Source organism: Lepus europaeus, chromosome 3 (genome assembly GCF_033115175.1).
Source record: "Lepus europaeus isolate LE1 chromosome 3, mLepTim1.pri, whole genome shotgun sequence".
NCBI lineage: Eukaryota > Metazoa > Chordata > Mammalia > Lagomorpha > Leporidae > Lepus > Lepus europaeus.
Genome location: NC_084829.1, coordinates 69,524,860 through 69,544,388, shown reverse-complemented (window position 1 = coordinate 69,544,388; position 19,529 = coordinate 69,524,860). Strand labels below are relative to the sequence as shown.

General features: G+C 34.8%; 1 protein-coding gene across 6 annotated transcripts in view; it reads right to left on the bottom strand.

The window, feature by feature from the left end:
• Positions 1-19,529, bottom strand: part of RIMS1 (regulating synaptic membrane exocytosis 1) — a 534,165-nt gene that overhangs the window by 121,126 nt on the left and 393,510 nt on the right. For 3 of the 6 annotated variants that reach the window (XM_062186351.1, XM_062186353.1, XM_062186354.1), the window contains one exon: positions 11,057-11,169. In XM_062186351.1, coding sequence (XP_062042335.1) covers positions 11,057-11,169 — 113 coding nt within the window. Of the gene's footprint in view, positions 1-7,316; positions 7,347-11,056; positions 11,170-12,260; positions 12,444-19,529 lie in introns of all 6 variants that reach the window. The other 3 variants (XM_062186350.1, XM_062186352.1, XM_062186349.1) reach the window with 2 other exon arrangements.

The following is a 19,529-nucleotide window of genomic DNA, read 5'->3' as shown; positions in this document are numbered from 1 at the left end:
TGCTCTGATATTAAATGTCCTTAACATTTTTCATACATTTATGCATGGATAAATAAACATGAATTTAAATTAAAAAGCGCTGTGGCCGGCGCTGTGGCGCAGCGGGTTAAAGCCCTGGCCTGAAGCACCGGCATCCCATATGGGTGCTGGTTCTAGTCCTGGCTGCTCTTCTTCTGATCTGGCTCTCTGCTATAGCCTGGGAAAGCAGTAGAAAATGGCCCAAGACCTTGGACCCCTGTACCCATGTAGGAGACCTGGAAGAGATTCCTGGCGCCTGGCTTCAGATCGGCGCAGCTTTGCCCACTGCGGACATCTGGGGAGTGAACCATCGGATGGAAGACCTCTCTATCTCTACCTCTCTCTGTAACGCAAATAAATAAAATAAATCTTAAAAAAAAAGTTTAAATGTTTTGTTTGTATCATAATAATCTATATTAATATATCCTTAAACTACCAATCTTTTCTAAGTACTTTGGCTGAAATATGACTGACAAAATAATAGAAGCAATAAAAATTTCTGTATTGTGAAATATATTAAAGTTAAAAGATTGTGAGTAAGTCAAACAAGTTTAACTAATACATGTGTCAGAGGAGATACATGATAACATCTGGAGAGGATAATTAAGCTTATGTGGTTAACTATGTGTGCTACTCTATTTTACAGATAGGAAAATTAGCACTCTGCTTCCTGCTATTTAGCAACATGATGAGATCTAGGCAACAGTGGAGCTGCACCTCACTCCAATTCATCTTTCAGGAAGAGCAATGACAAATGATCACACATATGGGAGGTGTCAGACAGAATGATGCATATGAGTGAAACGCCTACCAAAAAATCCTTCTTTGAAACATTTTAAGAAACAACTTTGGGCAAGCAATCTGGTGCAATGGGTGAAACCTTCACTTGCAACAACTCCAGATGAAATTCCAGCTACTTCACTTCTGATCCAGCTCCCTGCTAATGCGCCTGGGAAAGCAGCAGAAGATGGCCCAAACACTTAGGCCTCTGCATGCTTGTGGGACGGATTCCCTGCCTCCTGGCTTCTACCGCACCCAGCTCAGCCCTGGGGAGTGAACCAGCAGATGGAAGATTGTTCTATCCCTCTTTCTCTCACTCTCCTCCCTCTATAACTCTGTCTTTCACAAATAGATAAAGACTAATTTAAAAAAAAAAAAACCTTTATTAATGGGAACACAAATACAGGAAACAATATGAAATATATAGATTAAAAATCAATAAAGGATGATAAAAGTTTTAGAAAATTATATTTGTAACCAGCATAAACTATATAAAGGATATCTAGAAGAGACTGTATATAAACTAGATCTTAAAATGTTCCATCAAGAAAGAATGTTTTATATTTAAAAATCTGAAATTCAAGAATGCAATACTATTTTCTGTTCAGGTGTTTTGGTTTGATTGTTGATATGGATAAATGTTTTGCACACTCCTGGGGCAAAACAGTAAGAACCTAGGAATGGGGATGAGTAGGCACAAATTATAGCTCTGGAACCATCACCATTCATCAGTTCATCAATATTTCTTTGGTTATTTCTCAACATATCCCTCTTCACAAAATTTCCATATGCAAAGTGAAGAGACTGCTTAGAATAATTTCTAGCTGTTATAATCTATACTTCCATATTATTGCAATATGGATGGTTAAAGTGTTTTAAAGAAGATTTTTCATGTTTACAAGAAGGGAAAACTACAATGACTTTGTCTTTTTCTCTATAATTTAATTTCCAGCATTTTAAAACTTTCAGTTGAACAAAACTATATGTGTTAAGAGGGGAAAAAAGCACATTATGTCTTAAATTACTCTTTTCCATTTTTGATTAAAAATATTCTATTCCTTTATTGACAATTATTTTGGAATGATAAAAGTGTGGTAATCAACTCTGATATATTATTCCAACCTCAACCATCTCTCTCTCTCTCTCTCTCTCTCTCTCACACACACACACATACACACCACAAAAACATTAAATGTTTAAAATATTTTGGCTGTATACAATGCCCAAGTTCTGGGTCAGTTTCTTGGAATAAAATGTGTTTTAACTTGCAAGTGTATAACATATGTTTTAAGCTGCTTCCCTTATGCCCTTAGTAATTCTCTGGGATATTAAAAATTATGCAGTAACAATGCAAACAATAACAGATAACATCTATGCACATGAGAAACACAAAACACAAGTAAATACCACATGTTAAATGAAAATACCACATCATCTTTAGGCATTGTTAAAGAAAACAACCTAAATCTGGTATAGATAACCGAAATGGAACATGGGGTATAGGAGAGACAGCTTTCAGATTGTGTGCATACACAACTGTACTGAAATCTCACTGCAGCCAAAACCACAAGCCCATTTTTGGTTTTAGCATGCTTATTTCCACTGAACTACCCAAAATAAAGTCGAAGATTCCCAGCCCCATTACTTCCGATTGTGAGGACAGCAAAGCCCCAGGGTAACTTTGAAAATGCTGGGCATTGAGAGGTAAGAAAGTTAGACTCTTGATGAAGGAATGTATCATTGGCCTTGCCCTTTGGCGTTGTGCAGGGTTAAGTCACTTTTTTAAAGCATATATAGGTTTTGAGAGGGAGCACTGTCTTCTTTAAAAGACACCTTGAAGACAACCTGATAAAGGGAAGTCAATGAAATGAAGGCTTCTTTAGGGGATAACAAAACCAATCACCAAGGGCATCATGTTGTTTATCTCAATTGATCTCTAATTTTCTGTCTGTCTGTATGTCATCATTGCAGTGACATTAATAGCAACAGAATCTATCTTAAAAGGCTTCTTGTATCATACCTTTACTAAATTCAGCTTTCATTTTTGACAGTCTCTTTAACTGGGGGACATATATATCTTGAGAAAAAATACCATCAAAGAACCTGTCCATGGTTAGACATCTGCCTTCTATTTTCATCTGCACTTACACCACCAACCTCAGAATGAATGGCACAATGATCTGCTCCCTCAACTGGGGGTGTATCTTACAAGCTGAGGAGACTTGGTTGGTACAGTAAGCACTTGAAATATTTAAAGCCTATGATGCTATTAAAAATAAGCACATTTGAATCAGAAAAATGGAAGAACAGTATAAAAATCATAACTTCTGGATTGTTCTATTTGGGCTGCTTCACCCTCTTGGACACACACAGTTTAAAGAGAAGACCAGAAAGAAAACTACATTTTTTGTCTTGTGGCAAAAAAAGGGAAATGGCCCAATTAGATAATTTTATTTTTAATAATTAAAATAATTGTTCAGAAAAATTAATGCTCCAGAAGATTAAGAAACTTGCACCTTCAAAGTCCCAACATACAGTAACAGAAATGATTATGCTGGACTCATATGCCATTATTTATACTAAATAACAATAAAATGTAAATTAAGTTGAACTTCTTTGCTACTTAATGTCAGTTAAAATCATTGATTCAGAAAAATACACAATTTAGTTTACTTATTTTGGCACAAGCAAGTATATAATTTGTTGCTATAATGTGTTTCACAACCAAAGTACACTATCAAAATGTGTTCAAATGTCATCTATACAATAACTTGTGCAACAAATTACTAACATAATGATTTTACTTTTTAATATAAATTACACAATTGAGAGTAATGCTCATAGTTCCATAAAAATGTATTTTCTGTAATTTAACATTCAAACTTTTACTGCCAACATTTAAAGAAGGAAAATACAAGTAATTTCAGTATTTATGATAGCAACTTCTTACTTAAAATTCAGCTGAGTACAGATAATCTTCAAATAGCCCATATGATCTGGCTGCAATAATTATCACATATTAGTGAAACAGGAAACCACAAGGCAATAAAAAGCTATTTAACCTTTACTCCTGTTCAAATAACTTACTTATTGGACTTCTAGTTACCTTTCATTCTCAATGTGTATAAATTATACATTTTAATGATAAAGGGAATTCATACTCATAGAAATGACAGTATGTCATATTGTAATTATTATTCAAAATTGCTTCCAAAAGCCAAAAAGTTAATGTACTCAAGAAACACTATCTAAAGGCATATAAATTAGAAATGTATTATGACAATAACATTTTTTCTCACCTTGAAGTCATTTAATTTCTGGTTCAGTTTTGATCTTCTTAAACCATTATTTCGATGCCCCCAAACTACATTCATGGGCTCTTTAAAACTGTCCAAGAAATGTAGCAGAGAGGGAAAAATTGGCTTACTTTTAGAATGAATAATTTAAAAGAGGCCTATAAAGCAGTTTGAGAAGCCTAAAATGATATGGTCTCTCAGCTTTCAACATAAGAGGGAATTAAAAAGTAAATTAAGTAGCATGAACACTTATAGCTTCTTGGTTAACTTTTTAAGCACAAAGATATGTTATGATATCTTTGTTCAAATACACTGGCTCTTCCTTTCTCAAGTTGTATGATAATACAGCGAGCACATTTGGTATAGAAGATTTAACTGAGTGGTGAAAAATTGCATCATCAAGGGGAGGTAGGATAACTAAGAAGGCTTCCCCAAGATTCTGACGTTGACTGGTGGACATTACAGCAACGTGGTGCACGGGACAGAATGTGGGCTATGCAACCAGATCTGGTTCTGCAGCATGGGAGCTTTGTTACGTTAGGCAGTCCAGTAATTTCCTTTGATTCTTTCTATAAAACAAGGATAATAAAACCCTCCATGACTGTGTGCATACTATAATCATGTGGCATGCATGCAGAGTAGATACTCAGTAAATGCTGTGTGAATGCTGAAGTGCCTGTGGAGCTAAGTGGTTAAGGACAAGGGCTCTGGAGGGAGGCTTGTGTCTCTCTGTCTAGTTCTGTATTCTACTATTTACCAAATGAATGACTGGCAAAGAGTCAAGTGTTCTAACTTTCTAAATTCTAGCTTTTTTTTTTGCTGGAAGTGAGGGCATTAAGTCTCTGGCTGTAGTGAAAATATGTTGAGATTTTATATATATATAAAAATATATATATATATTATATATATATAATACTCTTACCATGTCATTGACACATAAATAGTAACTGCTCAATAAATTTATCTGCCATTAATAATGCTAGTAGTGCTTTACATTTCTGTAATGTACCTTTACATTGGAAAATTAATAGACTCATTCCCTATAGTTTTGGTTACCAATTGTCACAGTTTGTGGAACCATCCACTGTCCTGATTTCAGCATGGAAAGTCTTGCATTTCAGGAAATCTCTCAGTTCCCAGCAAACTGAGACCGTTCTTTATCTTAGAAACGTATTTAGAGTTCATCAAAAACAAACTCTAATGAGCCTTGTAGCCTGTCTGGTCAGCTAGGATGGTGTATTCCACTCCTCAATTACCCAGGGAATCTGAATTCTCCAACATGAGAGATCCCAGACATGTGGAACTTTAGCTCACAGCAGAATTTCTGGGTTGTGAAATCTTTTCATTCTTTTAGAATGTGTGAGCCTGAAATCTGACTTTAAACAAATTAATTTGATTCTGTTTTTGCTGGCTTTAAGAGTCCCTTTGGTGGCTGAACCTTCCTTAAGTGCCAGCGGAAGGCTACAGCATCTTCTGCAGCCCTCTGCCTTGCTGGATGCTTCTGGGCAGGAGTTTCTCAGGTTGCTTCCTGTTATGGGGTCTACTCAGTGAGACATTTTTATGTTGTCTCAAGGAAGACATTCCAGGGTGAGGACACTTCTCAGCCAGGATCCACTGATCTTATAAAAATGTAACAACTTGGTGTGCTCTGTTGGGTCATGAGTATATATTCCTCATGCAGACTTTGGGTTATGGTACTCTGGGATTCTTTTGTTTTTGTTTTAGCTTTGATTATCTAATTACAACTTTTGGCTAATAATAATATATGTGGAAGAGCTCTAATATTTAAATTAGATACATGCATTAGGTTATGGTCCATTTCCAACATAGAATTCCAATGTTTTTCACTCTAAAAAGTATCTTGCCAATCCAACTAAGTTCTGACTCAAAGTAAAAATTAATTGACAATTTTTTTGGTACTGAAACGAAAGTTGTATTCTGATATCTAAATTAAAAATGTAGGATGTCTACAAATGTATGTAAAGTATAGGAACCAAAACATCTAGATCTCATTGAATAATATTTTATTAGTATCAATTTTTGCCTCAATTGTCAGATATCATGCCACAGTGGTATGCTCTGTGCTAAAATATAAACATATTTTTATAAATTCAGACTAAAATATTTAATTAAATATTCCCTATTTTCTCTTCAATTCTGAGATGGGTAACTTACTCAAGTATTCTGGGAATTAAGGACAATATATTTGGGTTTGTGTATTAAAGTAGATACAACAGCATGTAACAGAAGGAGTTCAACATTAAGAGAGCTAGGTTTGTAGTCTACTACTGATCAGCACTGTGAATGGGAACGGCTCTCAGTATCACTCAACTTCAGATTCCTCATTCATAAAATAGGGATGATGCTGTTTTCAGGTCTAACTTTGAGGGTTACTACTAGCAACAAGTGAACTCAATCACTGGCAATAAATGAACTCAATCATTGATCCATTTTCAAATATGAAGTAAATGTACTTTTATCAAACCATACAGTATAATAAAATGTTAAGTATTATTAATACCATTATTATATTATACTGAAAACTCATGTTCAAATCTTCATCATTATCAAGGCTCCACTCACACTAAATAGGAAACAGCAGGTGTGAATTGAGGCCTGCTACCTGCTTGAAACTTAAGTGCAAACACTGAAAGTAAAACATATAAGAAAAAGCCCGTAAAGAGGAATTCAGTCATTTATCAATGGAGTAATCAGAATGGTTTTTCTTCCCTATTCTCTCTGGAAAACAGTACTGATGAGGCTTATATCAATGCCGAGGCCTAGGGGAGTCACGGTCCCTTCCTAGATGCATGACAGCAGTGGAAGTTTGGACACTCACTGAAGTGATTCCTATCTGGAAAGTAAAATCCAGGGATTTTCTGTTTATTTACACCAGGTATTACCCTGAAGAGAGGTAAAAATTAAATCTTCTGGCTATGTGAGCAGGAAAAAATAAATTATTATTTTACAAAGAGAATTGTTTTCTAGCTGTCAGTGGGTATAAATAATTTGAAGCAAAAATATTCATAATTTTAAAGTAATGTTTCTTTCTCTTTAATGAGAGTTGCACTTAATATGAAAGAACCAATACAAAAGGCCCTACAAAAGTATTTTAGGGAAATAACTACCTGTTAAATAATTTCACTCATCAGTTCAATAAACCCAATTACATAATTCATTATGCTATAAAAGTAGCAATATTAAAGTTACATTAATATTTACCTTTTGTGGAAGAGTTATATTTGTCTTGTTCTTCAATGAATTAAATGCACATAATGATGGAAACAAAAGAAAGAAATCAGCAAATTTGTAGTTAGACACAGAAATGTAAATTAACACAATGGTATGAATAATAAAAATGCATAACATATAACGTGACATGATAAACTGCAATGACAAACCATGAGGAAGTCTCAAATATGGCACTAAAATTAATCAAAGAAAGAATGAATACAAGCAATTTAAAGATTTTAACTTAAATCCATCTTGATTTTTATTGTAAATGTATTTAAAATTTTCTTAGTATTAACAAAATCTTATTGTTTCAAAATGATATTAAATCAGGTGATTTGAAATGCATGATAAATGAAAAAAACGAATTATATGTTTTACTAAGTAGTTAGCAGTTTATGTAAACTGCAGAAAGCATTTTGTAACAGTTTACATATGGAAAAAATGTAGTCTAATTTAAATAATCCTTTTGTCCCTCTCTAATTATATGGAAATGCCCCAAAGTAAAATTACTTGCTTTTTGGAGATTTTCTTAGACATTTATATCTACTTCCTTGTGGTTGTACTACTTACTGAGAAATAACATGGCCTTTCCAGATATTCTTGAAAGGGAATATCATTAGCATTTGAGATAGCAGAAATAATAACGGAACATATAAAACATAACTGGCATGACCTAAGTGTTGGCTTAAAACACTTAGTTTAAAATACTTCTTGAAATGATTTTGGGTTGAACATACACACAAAAATCACTTGGTTGGTTTCATAAAATCATACATTTCTATACATGATTTTAGGCTGTCTTTATTCTGACCCCATACAAGGACTACACTGAAATAAAATGTCGAAATATAAACAGAGAAATCTCATGGAAATCACTGCTCTCAATCTCACATACCCAAATGATAAAGTTATCTTATCAATAATTGAATCTCAAAATCTGTACTGCAATCACATCTTTGTTTCTCCTCATAGTCTACTTTACCGTAATTATAATCAGACCCTATGTACCAATCAGGCTAGAATTCTCAGTTAAAAAAAATAAAATAAAAACACTTTACTTTTTCAAAAATTAAGTAAACATATCTTTTCAAATGGCATGTTAACTTTTAAAATAAGCCACATTTATTTTATACAATAAATACAGCAGTAACTATGATTTTCAAAACAAAACCATTCATCCAGTCAAATCGTTCTTGCATCCATACCAAAAAGTATAAGTGCATTAAAAAGTTGTAGGTCTATACAGGAATCCAACCACTTGAAATATTTGTTCTTACCAATCAGCTGTTTATCTCTTCAACTACTTTCTTTAAAAAAAAAAACTATCTTTTTTCTTAAAAGTAAAAAAAGGAGACTATAAGAAAGTCAAGTTCAGAGAATGCTTTAGCAAATGCAAATAAACGCTAATTTATAGAAGACAGAATAAAGTTTAACAAACAATGCCAAAAGAAAAAAAGTATTCAGTAGACATAAGAACAACAGTAAAGTCAATCCTAAAAATAATGTGCTAAATCCTATCTAGTTCATGAAAAAAATTAGAAACTGCTTTCAAAAAGTATGTTAGAACATACATAACTGTCCTGTGAAATGTTTAGTTTTAAAATGATCTTTAATAAGGTGATGGTATATAGTATCATTAGTTACCAAAAAGTCCCAAAGCACATATTAACATCATAAAATACACCAGACCTATTTTGCTGATAGAAGAACAAGTATAGTACATGATTATTGTCACTTTTCAAAAAGCTGCATTTATATGTCTCTTAAGATATTTCAAGAACCTCAAAGTATTAACTAATGCATTTGTGATGTTTAGTATCAAAATAAGTCCATCAGTATTATTCTCAGTCATTTCTTCTTCCCACCTGAATTCAAACCTTAAAAATTCATGCTTTCTGTGAAAGACAACTGTGAATATGAATATCATAAACAATGACATTGATATAACAATAGAACATGAGCTTTGAAAAATCAAAATCCAACATACAACTCAACTGATTCCGGAAAAGCAATTCTTATTTCTACCGAAATAATGTAACTATAATCTCACCATGTGAGAATTAAATACAGTACCCCCACTATATGCAGAATCCCTAGAGTGTTTAATTTGCAACTAGAGGAAATGCAAAGAATTTTAGGAGCACATGACTTTTTGAATATCAATCTTTAGCAAAATATGCAACTGTGTTTGTTGCTAAACACCAAAATTTGTAGTCTTTCAGTTGTGCAACAGGAGTTCATGAATGGATAATTTAAATAAACACCAAGTTTTATTTTTAAAAAGTAAATTTTAAAACAATTCATCTAACTTACTGCTAACTAGAATTTCAATAACAAATAATCTTCTCAAAATGTTCCCCCAAAAGAGAAAAGAATGCTTGTTAAAACATGAGAAATGATAATTCCAACAAATTAATAGCTATTTTAGAAAGGAAAGACAGATTTTCATAAAGCATCATATTTTTCTCATTAACTAAATGGAAATCCTTATAACAATCCTGAAAATTAAAGCACGACATATCAACAGGATGTATGACTGAAACAAATCTAGAGTTCTCTGCACCAATATTACTCTTTTAATCATTTGACACCTCTTAATTTCTCCACTAGTTTTTCTATAATCAAATACTCTGCATGGCAAAACTATGCTATCAGTCTTTGATACAAGGCACACATCTTAGATTGTTAACATTCCTGTGACACATTCAGTAACACACTCCAATTCAGTGAGAAAACATTTACCCAGAACTCTCAATATAAGAATGAAATGCAAGTTTTACATCAGCAACGATCGACACTGTTGGAAAAAATATTCAAAATGTTAACTCTTCAGTTATTTGGTAGGGATGAAGATTTTTTGATATATCTTTTAAGCAGAAGTCCAGTGCATTTATACTACAACTTCTTCAAATTAGAAATGATTTCATAAATTAACAAATCCTTGATAAGAAACACATGGTAACAAATACTGATAACCAATCAATTCACCTCCTGAGAAATGGGACAGCACCATAGGTCACATAAAGAATACTGACATTTTTAAGCCGATATTTAACTCATCCCTGTTAGTTTAGAAAATTTAGTTTCTATTATCAGATAGATTTTCATGTCTCTCATTCTCATTCTCTCTCTCTCTCTCACTCATCCTCTTCTCACTCTCCTTTTCAAAGCACAATCTAAATATGATTAAAATAATATAATCTTTAAGCAAACTGAACTTTGAAAAAGACACTAAAATATGTGCCTCATGTCATTTCTTTATCATTTTTACTATCATTAAACTTATGCAAAAAATACAGACCATTGCTAACTAAGTTAAAATAAAAGACACTAATAAAGAATTCAATATTGTCAAGTGTTTCATTTTGTTCTAAAAGTTTTAAAAATCTGATAAAAATAAGTCTTCTTATAACACATAAAATATCAAAATTGTACTGTGTTCTTCAAAAAATTTATTTCTTTGTAAAAAATGTGTTTCTAGATCTTCATCCATTCTGTTAAATAACCATCCAAAATTCATTCATTCACTCACTCAGCAAAAACTGAATGTATGCTCTGAACTACTAATAACTAGGTACTGGGGATAAAATTCTAAAAAAAAAAATTTAAATTCTTAGGATCCAATAAATCGCTTGTCATCAAAATACTATTCATTTAATAAAAGACATAAAAGAGAGACATTCTAAACAACCAAGATTTTTGGATAATGATCTCTCTTGATTGGATACCTTGTTCTATACTGCTGCTTCGCACTGGCACTTGCGGGAGTTGTCTTCCCCTGCGGTTACTGAAAGACACGTCTGCCGGGGGAGACTGGGTTGGGCTTCCTTGTCGGTGCATTCTGCGGGTTAAAAAGCAAAAAGGCGGATGGAAAGATGAGATTCCAATATGGCTTGACAGAAGTGTTTTATTTCTTCCTGTCACTACTAAACCATAAAACCCTCTAATTTTAAATGTTTTAAATTTTAAAAAATTATTGAAACTTTTTTAAAACTGATATTTGCAAAAGAATATTATAAAAAGGAACTAAAGAGGTAAGGCAATGTCTGCCACACACAGTTGTGCATAATGAATTCCCAAACTGAACTGCATCCTACTCACTCCCTTTCATTAATTTTTTTATGAAGCTGTGCTTTCTAGGCAAGTTATTCCTTTTTCACTAAGGTTGAACCAAATGTATCTAACGACAGCCTCTGGATCTTAATAATATGGATCAACCAGTTCAGAAAGGCTGTTGCCAAAATTGCTACTATTAAATCAATATATATGTTCCAGTACTATTTACAACTAGGAAGAATAATTCTAGCTGCAGGCTTTTATAAATTACCACTCACTTGTACTTTATTTTTAAATAGGAAAAACTTTGAGCTACATTTAAAATAACCTTGGACAGATGCTATAAAATACACTGATGCAAGGATAGAAAGTACAAATTAACATCTGATATACATGCAGATATATTACTGCTACCCAGGCTTAAGCTGATTGCTATCTTCTGGCCTTCAAGTAGCTTTTTCTAATATAGAAATTTAATACATTCTGAGATTTTACTAACCTCATATAAAAATTATTTTTTTAAAAAATTCCTCATACGCCTTTTAAAGTAAATACATATTGAATTCCAGATCATTTATTATAGGAATTTAACATCATTTAAAAATTATATGAGTATGCCACAAACAGATGAAAGGACAGAACACAGCCAAATTTCATCTCCAATGATAGCTTATTGGCAAGAGCTGTAGAAAACCACCAGCACAGTAAAGGTATATGCAAGTGAAAGAGAAATGTAGGAGAGGCTTAAGTGCCACAAAGAAAGAATTAAAAAAGTATGGTGTCATAATGAGTGGAAGCTTCGAGTGCTCAGGAATGTACAACACCACACCGACACCCGGCAGGACACGAATGCTGAGCTGGACACTGAGTAGCGACCTTGTCAGGAGCGGTGAAGGCGGCGCCGACCCTCCGGGGGCAAGGTGGTGCATAGAACACAGTGTTCTGACACTAGAGTGCTCGCTCGACCTGGAGCGAGCAGGGTGCTTTCCCCTAACGCCTGGTTGATCAGCTGTTCTTGGGGCTGCGTGTCCCCTTCTAGAAAGACAGGGTGGGAGAACCCTAAAACATTAGGGCCAAAAAAGATCTTCAGTCAGCAGGTTTACATGCATTTTGATACCAACACATTTGTCCAAGGAAAAAACCTGTTTACTCTTACAAGAAACCCCACCACACAAATACTTAAGTGGAATTCAAATACAACTGACAAGTTGCTATTGCCAATGTGACTCACCATGCTTTATTTTTTAAGGGCTAGTGTAGTTTACACTAATGTAATAAACCTCTTATTATGTTCCACAAGTTCTAAAAATACGGTCTCTTGTTTTTCCTTAGCGCTTGCTCCAGGGTGTAGAACCGAGAACAAGGGTACAATAAAGATATGGTGGCTGACTGAATGTGTAGAATCAGATTGATGAATGCAGGGATATTCCAAGGACCTGCCTTCAAGAAGAAATGCTGCACTGTAGCACTCTGTGCAGGTTTTTATAACGCTCACAATTTTACTCTGCAGTAAACAAGTCTGTGCCAAATAGATGGAAAAGGAGAAGGACTTTCAACGTTAATCAAAGCAGACAAAAAAATTAAAGTAATATAGTAAGATGGAGAACGCATTAATTATACAAGTGATTACTTCCAAATGAATTATACACATACATAAAACCTGTCTACTCAGATACAAAAATTCTGATAGCTGTTTGTCACCATATTGACAGTTATATTAATATGCTGTTCAAAATTACATGAAGCCTATTTACGAATTAAGGATTAAGAATTTAAAACATCTTCATGTGCATACTTGTTTAAAACAGATACATGCTTTTGCCATCATTTCTGTATATGTTTTAAATAAAATATATATCATTAAAATATCCAGTATGTATCTGTTTGACAGAGGAATGAAATAACACTTCACCCTTTTCAAAGCATTGTGGTATAATGCACATATCAAGTAAATTAAAATGTGTGAGAATAATGAACATATCTTCATCCCTATAGGTATATCAACGAACACTTTGTTCAATATGCATGAGCTGACAATCTTTCTTTTAACTGAAACTATTTTCACAGTCTTGATAATTCTAGTACAGGGCAGCTCCTCCACTTGAGAGTCATAAAATGGGAAAATGTTAGGTTGTAGAGAACAAGAAGGTACAGCAAAGGTCTTTAACAAATGTGTATTTTGTCTTCTTGAGCTATGGATTAATGCTTTATCAGACCCTAATTCAGACCCTGAAACCTGACTTGTTATTTCAGTTTTCAAATTAAAATAAAAAGGAACTGACGCTATTCTACATATTAAAATGGTTCATTCTAAATTGACTTTTTGTATTAACTCAATTGTATAGAATTACTGTGTATGAAAAGGGTTAGATGATCAAGTCCTCTCCAATGACAAAAAAGGATTTTTTTCCTTAGTCTTTAAGAACATTAACATTAGAATAAATTTACTGGAGATATATGTTCAAAATGTGGATCAAAAATTGAATCATACAGTTTTCACCCTAGAAACCGAGTAATTTCATGGATATTGCAATTTCAATCTTGCTTCACTCCTTAATGCAATTCATAAGCACTAAAAGAACTTGAATGTTCCTTGAAATCTTAACAATCTATGTGGATTTCATGTGGCAAAAACTAAATGGCAAGAGTATAAACAGCGATTTAATGAGCAAATAAATGGCTTCCTACGTGAGTATTACCTAGCTCAAGAATATGCACCTTAGCTGTCCACTTTCTGCACTATAAGGGGGTGGCAGAGGCTGTAAGATTTGAGGTTCACCTTTAGAAGAAGATCTGCTTTACCTTTGACATGAACTGAAAGTCCCTCAATAATGAAACAGTTTCTGGTACCAGCAGATCTGTAGCAAGCATGAAGGCACACACAGAAAGATAAAACTACGTTTCCTGAGGAAGAGAGAGGAATTTGACAGCAAGGCTACATTACAGGAGGGAGTCCTGGGCAGAGGAAAAATGCTAGCTTGAAGAGAGAAGAGCAAGCTTTTGCAGAGCCAAACATAGCTCGTTTTAGGCAAAAGCAAAGGATAATTAAATTCAGAAGTACAGGAGCATAAAGATCAGGAGCCTTGATCTATTCAGTGAAATGCGATGTGCTAAGAATGTAAGGAGAATGAAAGAAAAGAAGAACAATATTAGAGCACGGAAGTGGGAGTGAATGATAAATAAGGAAAATAATTGTTACAAAACTATTCTTTACTGACTATCAATACAGAGCCACCATCTATACACACCAGGCAAGGAATGAATGTGTGAGTGCGTGCATACATGTATGTGTGTATGTATGTATGTATGTTTGAGGGTGTTTCAAAAAGTGTACAAAATGAAATAAAAAGATAAGTTCATTTTGACAGAGTGAAATTTGAAATCCTTGCATATGAGGGAGTCTTCAAAGAATTCATGGGAAATGTATACTATGAAAAAACCACATCAGTATAAAAATTTCTCTGCACCAAAATAAAAATACATCTTTTAACTCCATTTTCTATAAACTTGTTGAAATATGTATGTGTATACATGTGTGTACATTTTTATATTCTCACACCTTCCAAAAGAGTAGTATTGCCATTTTCCAGATAGAAAAACTGAGGGACCTGGAACAAGACAAGAGCTCAAACGCAGTAGAGGCCAGATCTACACAGTCCTGTGAAACTCCAACATTTGCTCTGTTTTTAGCCCAGTGAGACAGGATTCCTTTGTGTATCATGAGATGAAAAGTGGTATTTTCCCATCTCTGGATGTATCATCAACCTCAATATAGAAAACATATGTCCAGGATCAATTTGTTGGCAGTACTTGACGGAATTTTGTTCTGAGGGAGTCAGCACTGTGGCTCAGCAGGCTAAAGCGCTGTCTGCAACACCAGCATCCCATATGGGTGCAGGTTAGAGTCCCGGGTGCCTCACTTCTGGGACAGAAGTATCCCTGCTAATGCATGTTGGAAAGCAGAGGAAGATGACCCAAGTCCTTGGGCCCCCGCATTCATGTGGGAGATCCAGATGGAGTTCCAGGCTTCTAGTTTGGGCCTGGCTCTGCCCCAGCCATTACATTCATTTGAGGAGTGAACCAGAGGATGGACAATGCCTCTCCTTTGTCTCTCTCTCTGTAATTCTGCCTTTAATATAATTAAAATAAAAACAGAAATGTTCTGAAAGTTTGTAGGATCAAATATATGGGAAATTGCACATAATGAATATTGTATGCTTGTGCATCTCGATTTTTAAAACAAAAAGGTGGCTTCTGGAGCAAAATTCCAATCCAAACTTAAGTATTTCCCACTCTAGTTCACCATCTTCAAACCTATCAATTATTTGCCACTGAGTTCAGTCTCTGCCTACTGTCTTCACTTAAGACTAGTGTTTCACTTTTTTTTTCCTGAGATTTATTTATTTATTTGAAAGTCAGAGAAAGGGAGAGACAGAGAGAGATACACAGATCTTCCATCAACTAGTTCATTCCCCAAATGGCTGCAATGGCCAGTGTTGTTCAGGACAAAGCCAGGATCCAGGAGCTTCATCCAGGTCTGCCACACGGGCGGCAGAGCCCCAAGCCCCTGGGTTGTCCTCAGCTTCCTTTACCAGGCCAGCAACACGGAGCTGGATTGGAAGTTAAGCAGCTGGGACTTGAACCGGTGCCTATAAGAAATGCTATGACAGCAGCCCTAGCTACTACACTACAATGCCAGCTTCTCACCAGTTCTAAAATAAAACATATTTCGCATCAAAACCTTAGTTCTTTAGTCACATACTACTTCTCCTGAAGCCCTGAAATATAGTTCTGGGATATCTTAAATGACTTCCTGAAGGATGGATCTGCATGTGGTATTTAAGGAAGGCTTTCAAAATGGTTTCTCCTGTGACAGTCCCTGACGGGCCTGCACAGGTTCTTTCCAACAGCAACACCACAATGTAAATTGCATGTTTAGACAACTCTAAATAGCAGCCCAAACAAAGCACTTCCCAGGCTGCCATTGTAGTATAGCCAGTTAAACCAATGCATGCAGCAACAGCATTCCATACGAGTGCTGGTTCCAGTGCCAGTTATTCCATTTCCAATCCAGCTCCTTGCTAATGCACCTGGGAAAGCAGTGGAAGATGGCCCACGTGTCTGGCTTCCTTACAATAAGTTCCTGGCTCCTTGCTTTGGCCAGGCCCAGCCTTGGCCATTCCAGCAATCTGGGGAGTGAATCAGCGGATAGAAGATCTCTCTCCATCTCTCCCTCTAACTCTGAATTTCAAATAAATAAATAAATCTTAAAGAAGAAAAAGTATTCAAGAGAATTGATACAAAAACAAACAAAAAGCACTTCCAAGTTAGGACACAGTGTTTGAATTCCAAAAGAAGAAAAGCCACTAGGATGGGATGTAGAAATTATGGTAGCAATTCTCAAGGTTCAATTAACAGGCAGGTGAAAAGCTAGAGTTCTGTCTCACTACAGAACTTCCCAAGAGAATATAAAGTGCTCCTTTGGCACCACATATACTACATGGCTAGGCACAGAAACCAGAAATCAGTTCTGTGTATGTTTTACTTGCAAATGGTCATTGAATCTTTCAAAATAGTTTCTTAGAAGGCTGTTCCTCAGGAAGCCAAAGTTGGTGAGGCCAACAAAGGACCTTTAAAATTATGGTAATTACACAGCAAATTATTCCAGAGGGTAATGCATGATGGTGTAGTATGATTCCTTTTGGAGGTTAATTACCAAAGGCCAAGAATCAGGGTTCAAAGCATTCATACTGTGACTTTGGCTCTCCTGGAGCTCAAGGAATCTTCTGAAGAAACCAGATGGAATGTAAACCAGAAAACCCAGGCCAACATTTTTTTGTTTTGTTTTGTTAACAAGCTTTTTGACTATTAACTTAAGAAGCAGGCATGTAGTTTAATAAAAGTCAATGAAAAGCTTCCATTATAATCAAACAAATCTACATGCCTAAAAGGTTAGTTTTCTATTTTTAAACCTACAAGCAAAGTAAAGACAACAATAATACGGGGATATTCCAAAAATATTTGTGGAAAATGAAATTAAGAGGGAAGTTTACTCTGGTGTAAAAATATTGAAATCCACGCACACACTTTTTTTTAAATAATATGCATTTTCTATGAACTTTTGAAGATATCTAGTATGCATGGATTTAAAAATTTTTGCATTAAAATGCATTTAGCTTTTAATTCGATTTTCCACAAACCTTTCCAAACATACTTGTATGTCTAAGGTCCTTAAGCAGCAAATAGTTGAGAGTTGAAGTCAACCAAATCCTGTCATTTTTGTTGGAGAGATGGAGAATTTGTGTTTATCTATGGATGATTTTCAAAGTTGCAGAGGCAGGTGCCCAAATATCACTCCTCTGTATGTAGGCACCTTCAGTTCACGTTGGAATCATCTAATGCTTTTTAATAGCGTACTCTATTGTCAAACTGAAAAAAACTTGTTCATTATTATATCCCAACACATAACTTCAAAGAGTAGCCATTTAACTACTATTTGTCAAATGAATGAGAGAAGCTTGAATGGATAAAAGGAGTATAATCTCAAGGACAATTTTCAACGATGTCAAAATAATGGAAATAATGGCAGATGGAAGGGATGAGCTAAGAATGTCAGTTGAAGATTAAAATCTCATCTAAGTACCTGAAGTCATTTACAAGGATAGTACAGCAATTTGTTAATCTGAATGAGATTTAGAAATGTGAAGTCAAGGGTAGGCGTCTGGCCTGGAGGTTAGGACACTGATTAGAGCACTCATATCCCACAAGGAAGTACCAGGGTTCAACACTCAGCTCCAGCTCCTGACTTGAGCTTCCTACTTCTGTAGAGTCTGGGAGGCAGCTGTGATGGCTCAAGTAACTGCATTCCTGAAACCCAATGGGAAACCTGGATTGCTGGTCCTTGCTTTGGTCTAGTCTCAGGTGGGGAGTTAAACAGTAGCTGGGAGTATTCATTCTCTCTCCCATTCTCTCTTTCAAATAAAAAAAAAAATGTGAAGACAGAAATACAATAAATATAATTTAATCACATGCTGCCTATCTAATCTATCTTCTAGAATTTGGTGCTTTCATTTTCTCCATCAAAGTTCAGCTCCTTCATTGCTTCAACTCTTTTTTGAGTTCACCATGGGCTCTCAGAAGTAAATTTTATCTCATTTTTACCCACATATCTTGATGTGGTAGATACCTCACCCGCTAATTTTTCAGAACTCAAATCAGTGGTAATTTCCTCCAGGAAGTCTCCCTTTCCAGCTGCTCACTATTTTGTTCCTTATACTGTCACATTGCACATTCACTCACTGAATGAATCCCTGAATTGTACACATTCTACCTTGACCAAGCCAGTTTTGATGGCCTGCGTGGTGTTTTCCCTCCACCCTTAAATCCGTCAATTTATCTTCCAAAAAGTCATCAAAGCAAGCTGTAATTTTCATACTCAAGACTGCTCCTCTACATCCCATGTTTTAATACACCAATGACTCATAGATGAATAAATAAATTGAAATTCTTTAGCATGGCATTAACAACGGCATGGCTATAGCAACTATTTAACTTACCACAATTTCTCCAATTTTACTTTCTGTTCTCTTTCCCAATCTTGAATCCTATTCTCAATTCAAAAAATGGTACAATTTCCCCAAACTCAAGACAAGGTTTCAAGTTTCAGCATTCTTTCATATTGTCCTGTCTTGTGGAATACTCTACTTTTTGTATCTATTTTTTCTTATCTGGATTTAGCTCAAGTGACATCTAATTATAAAATAGCTCCTAATTTCATCCCTACTTTGCTTTCTTCTCTGTTCTCACTGTGCACACCTGTATATAACATATCACCTATGTCATCTGAATGTACTCATCCATTTAACATCTATCTCCCCCATATGCTCTCAGTTAGCTGTCAGATAAATGAATGGGCAAATGAATTTATATTAGGAAGACTTTTTAAGCGTTTCTACAGCTATGTAAAGAAGCATTTCAATATCTTTTACCTTAAAAAATACTAAAAATATTCATGGAATTGGATGAATTACAAACAAAATGTCAATAATCTCCCGTAACTTTTACATTGATTCAGCACACACCTTCAGTTGTAGTACATAAAAAGGATCTTAGATTATCCCGTTGTCAAAAGTTCTTTGTTAATCA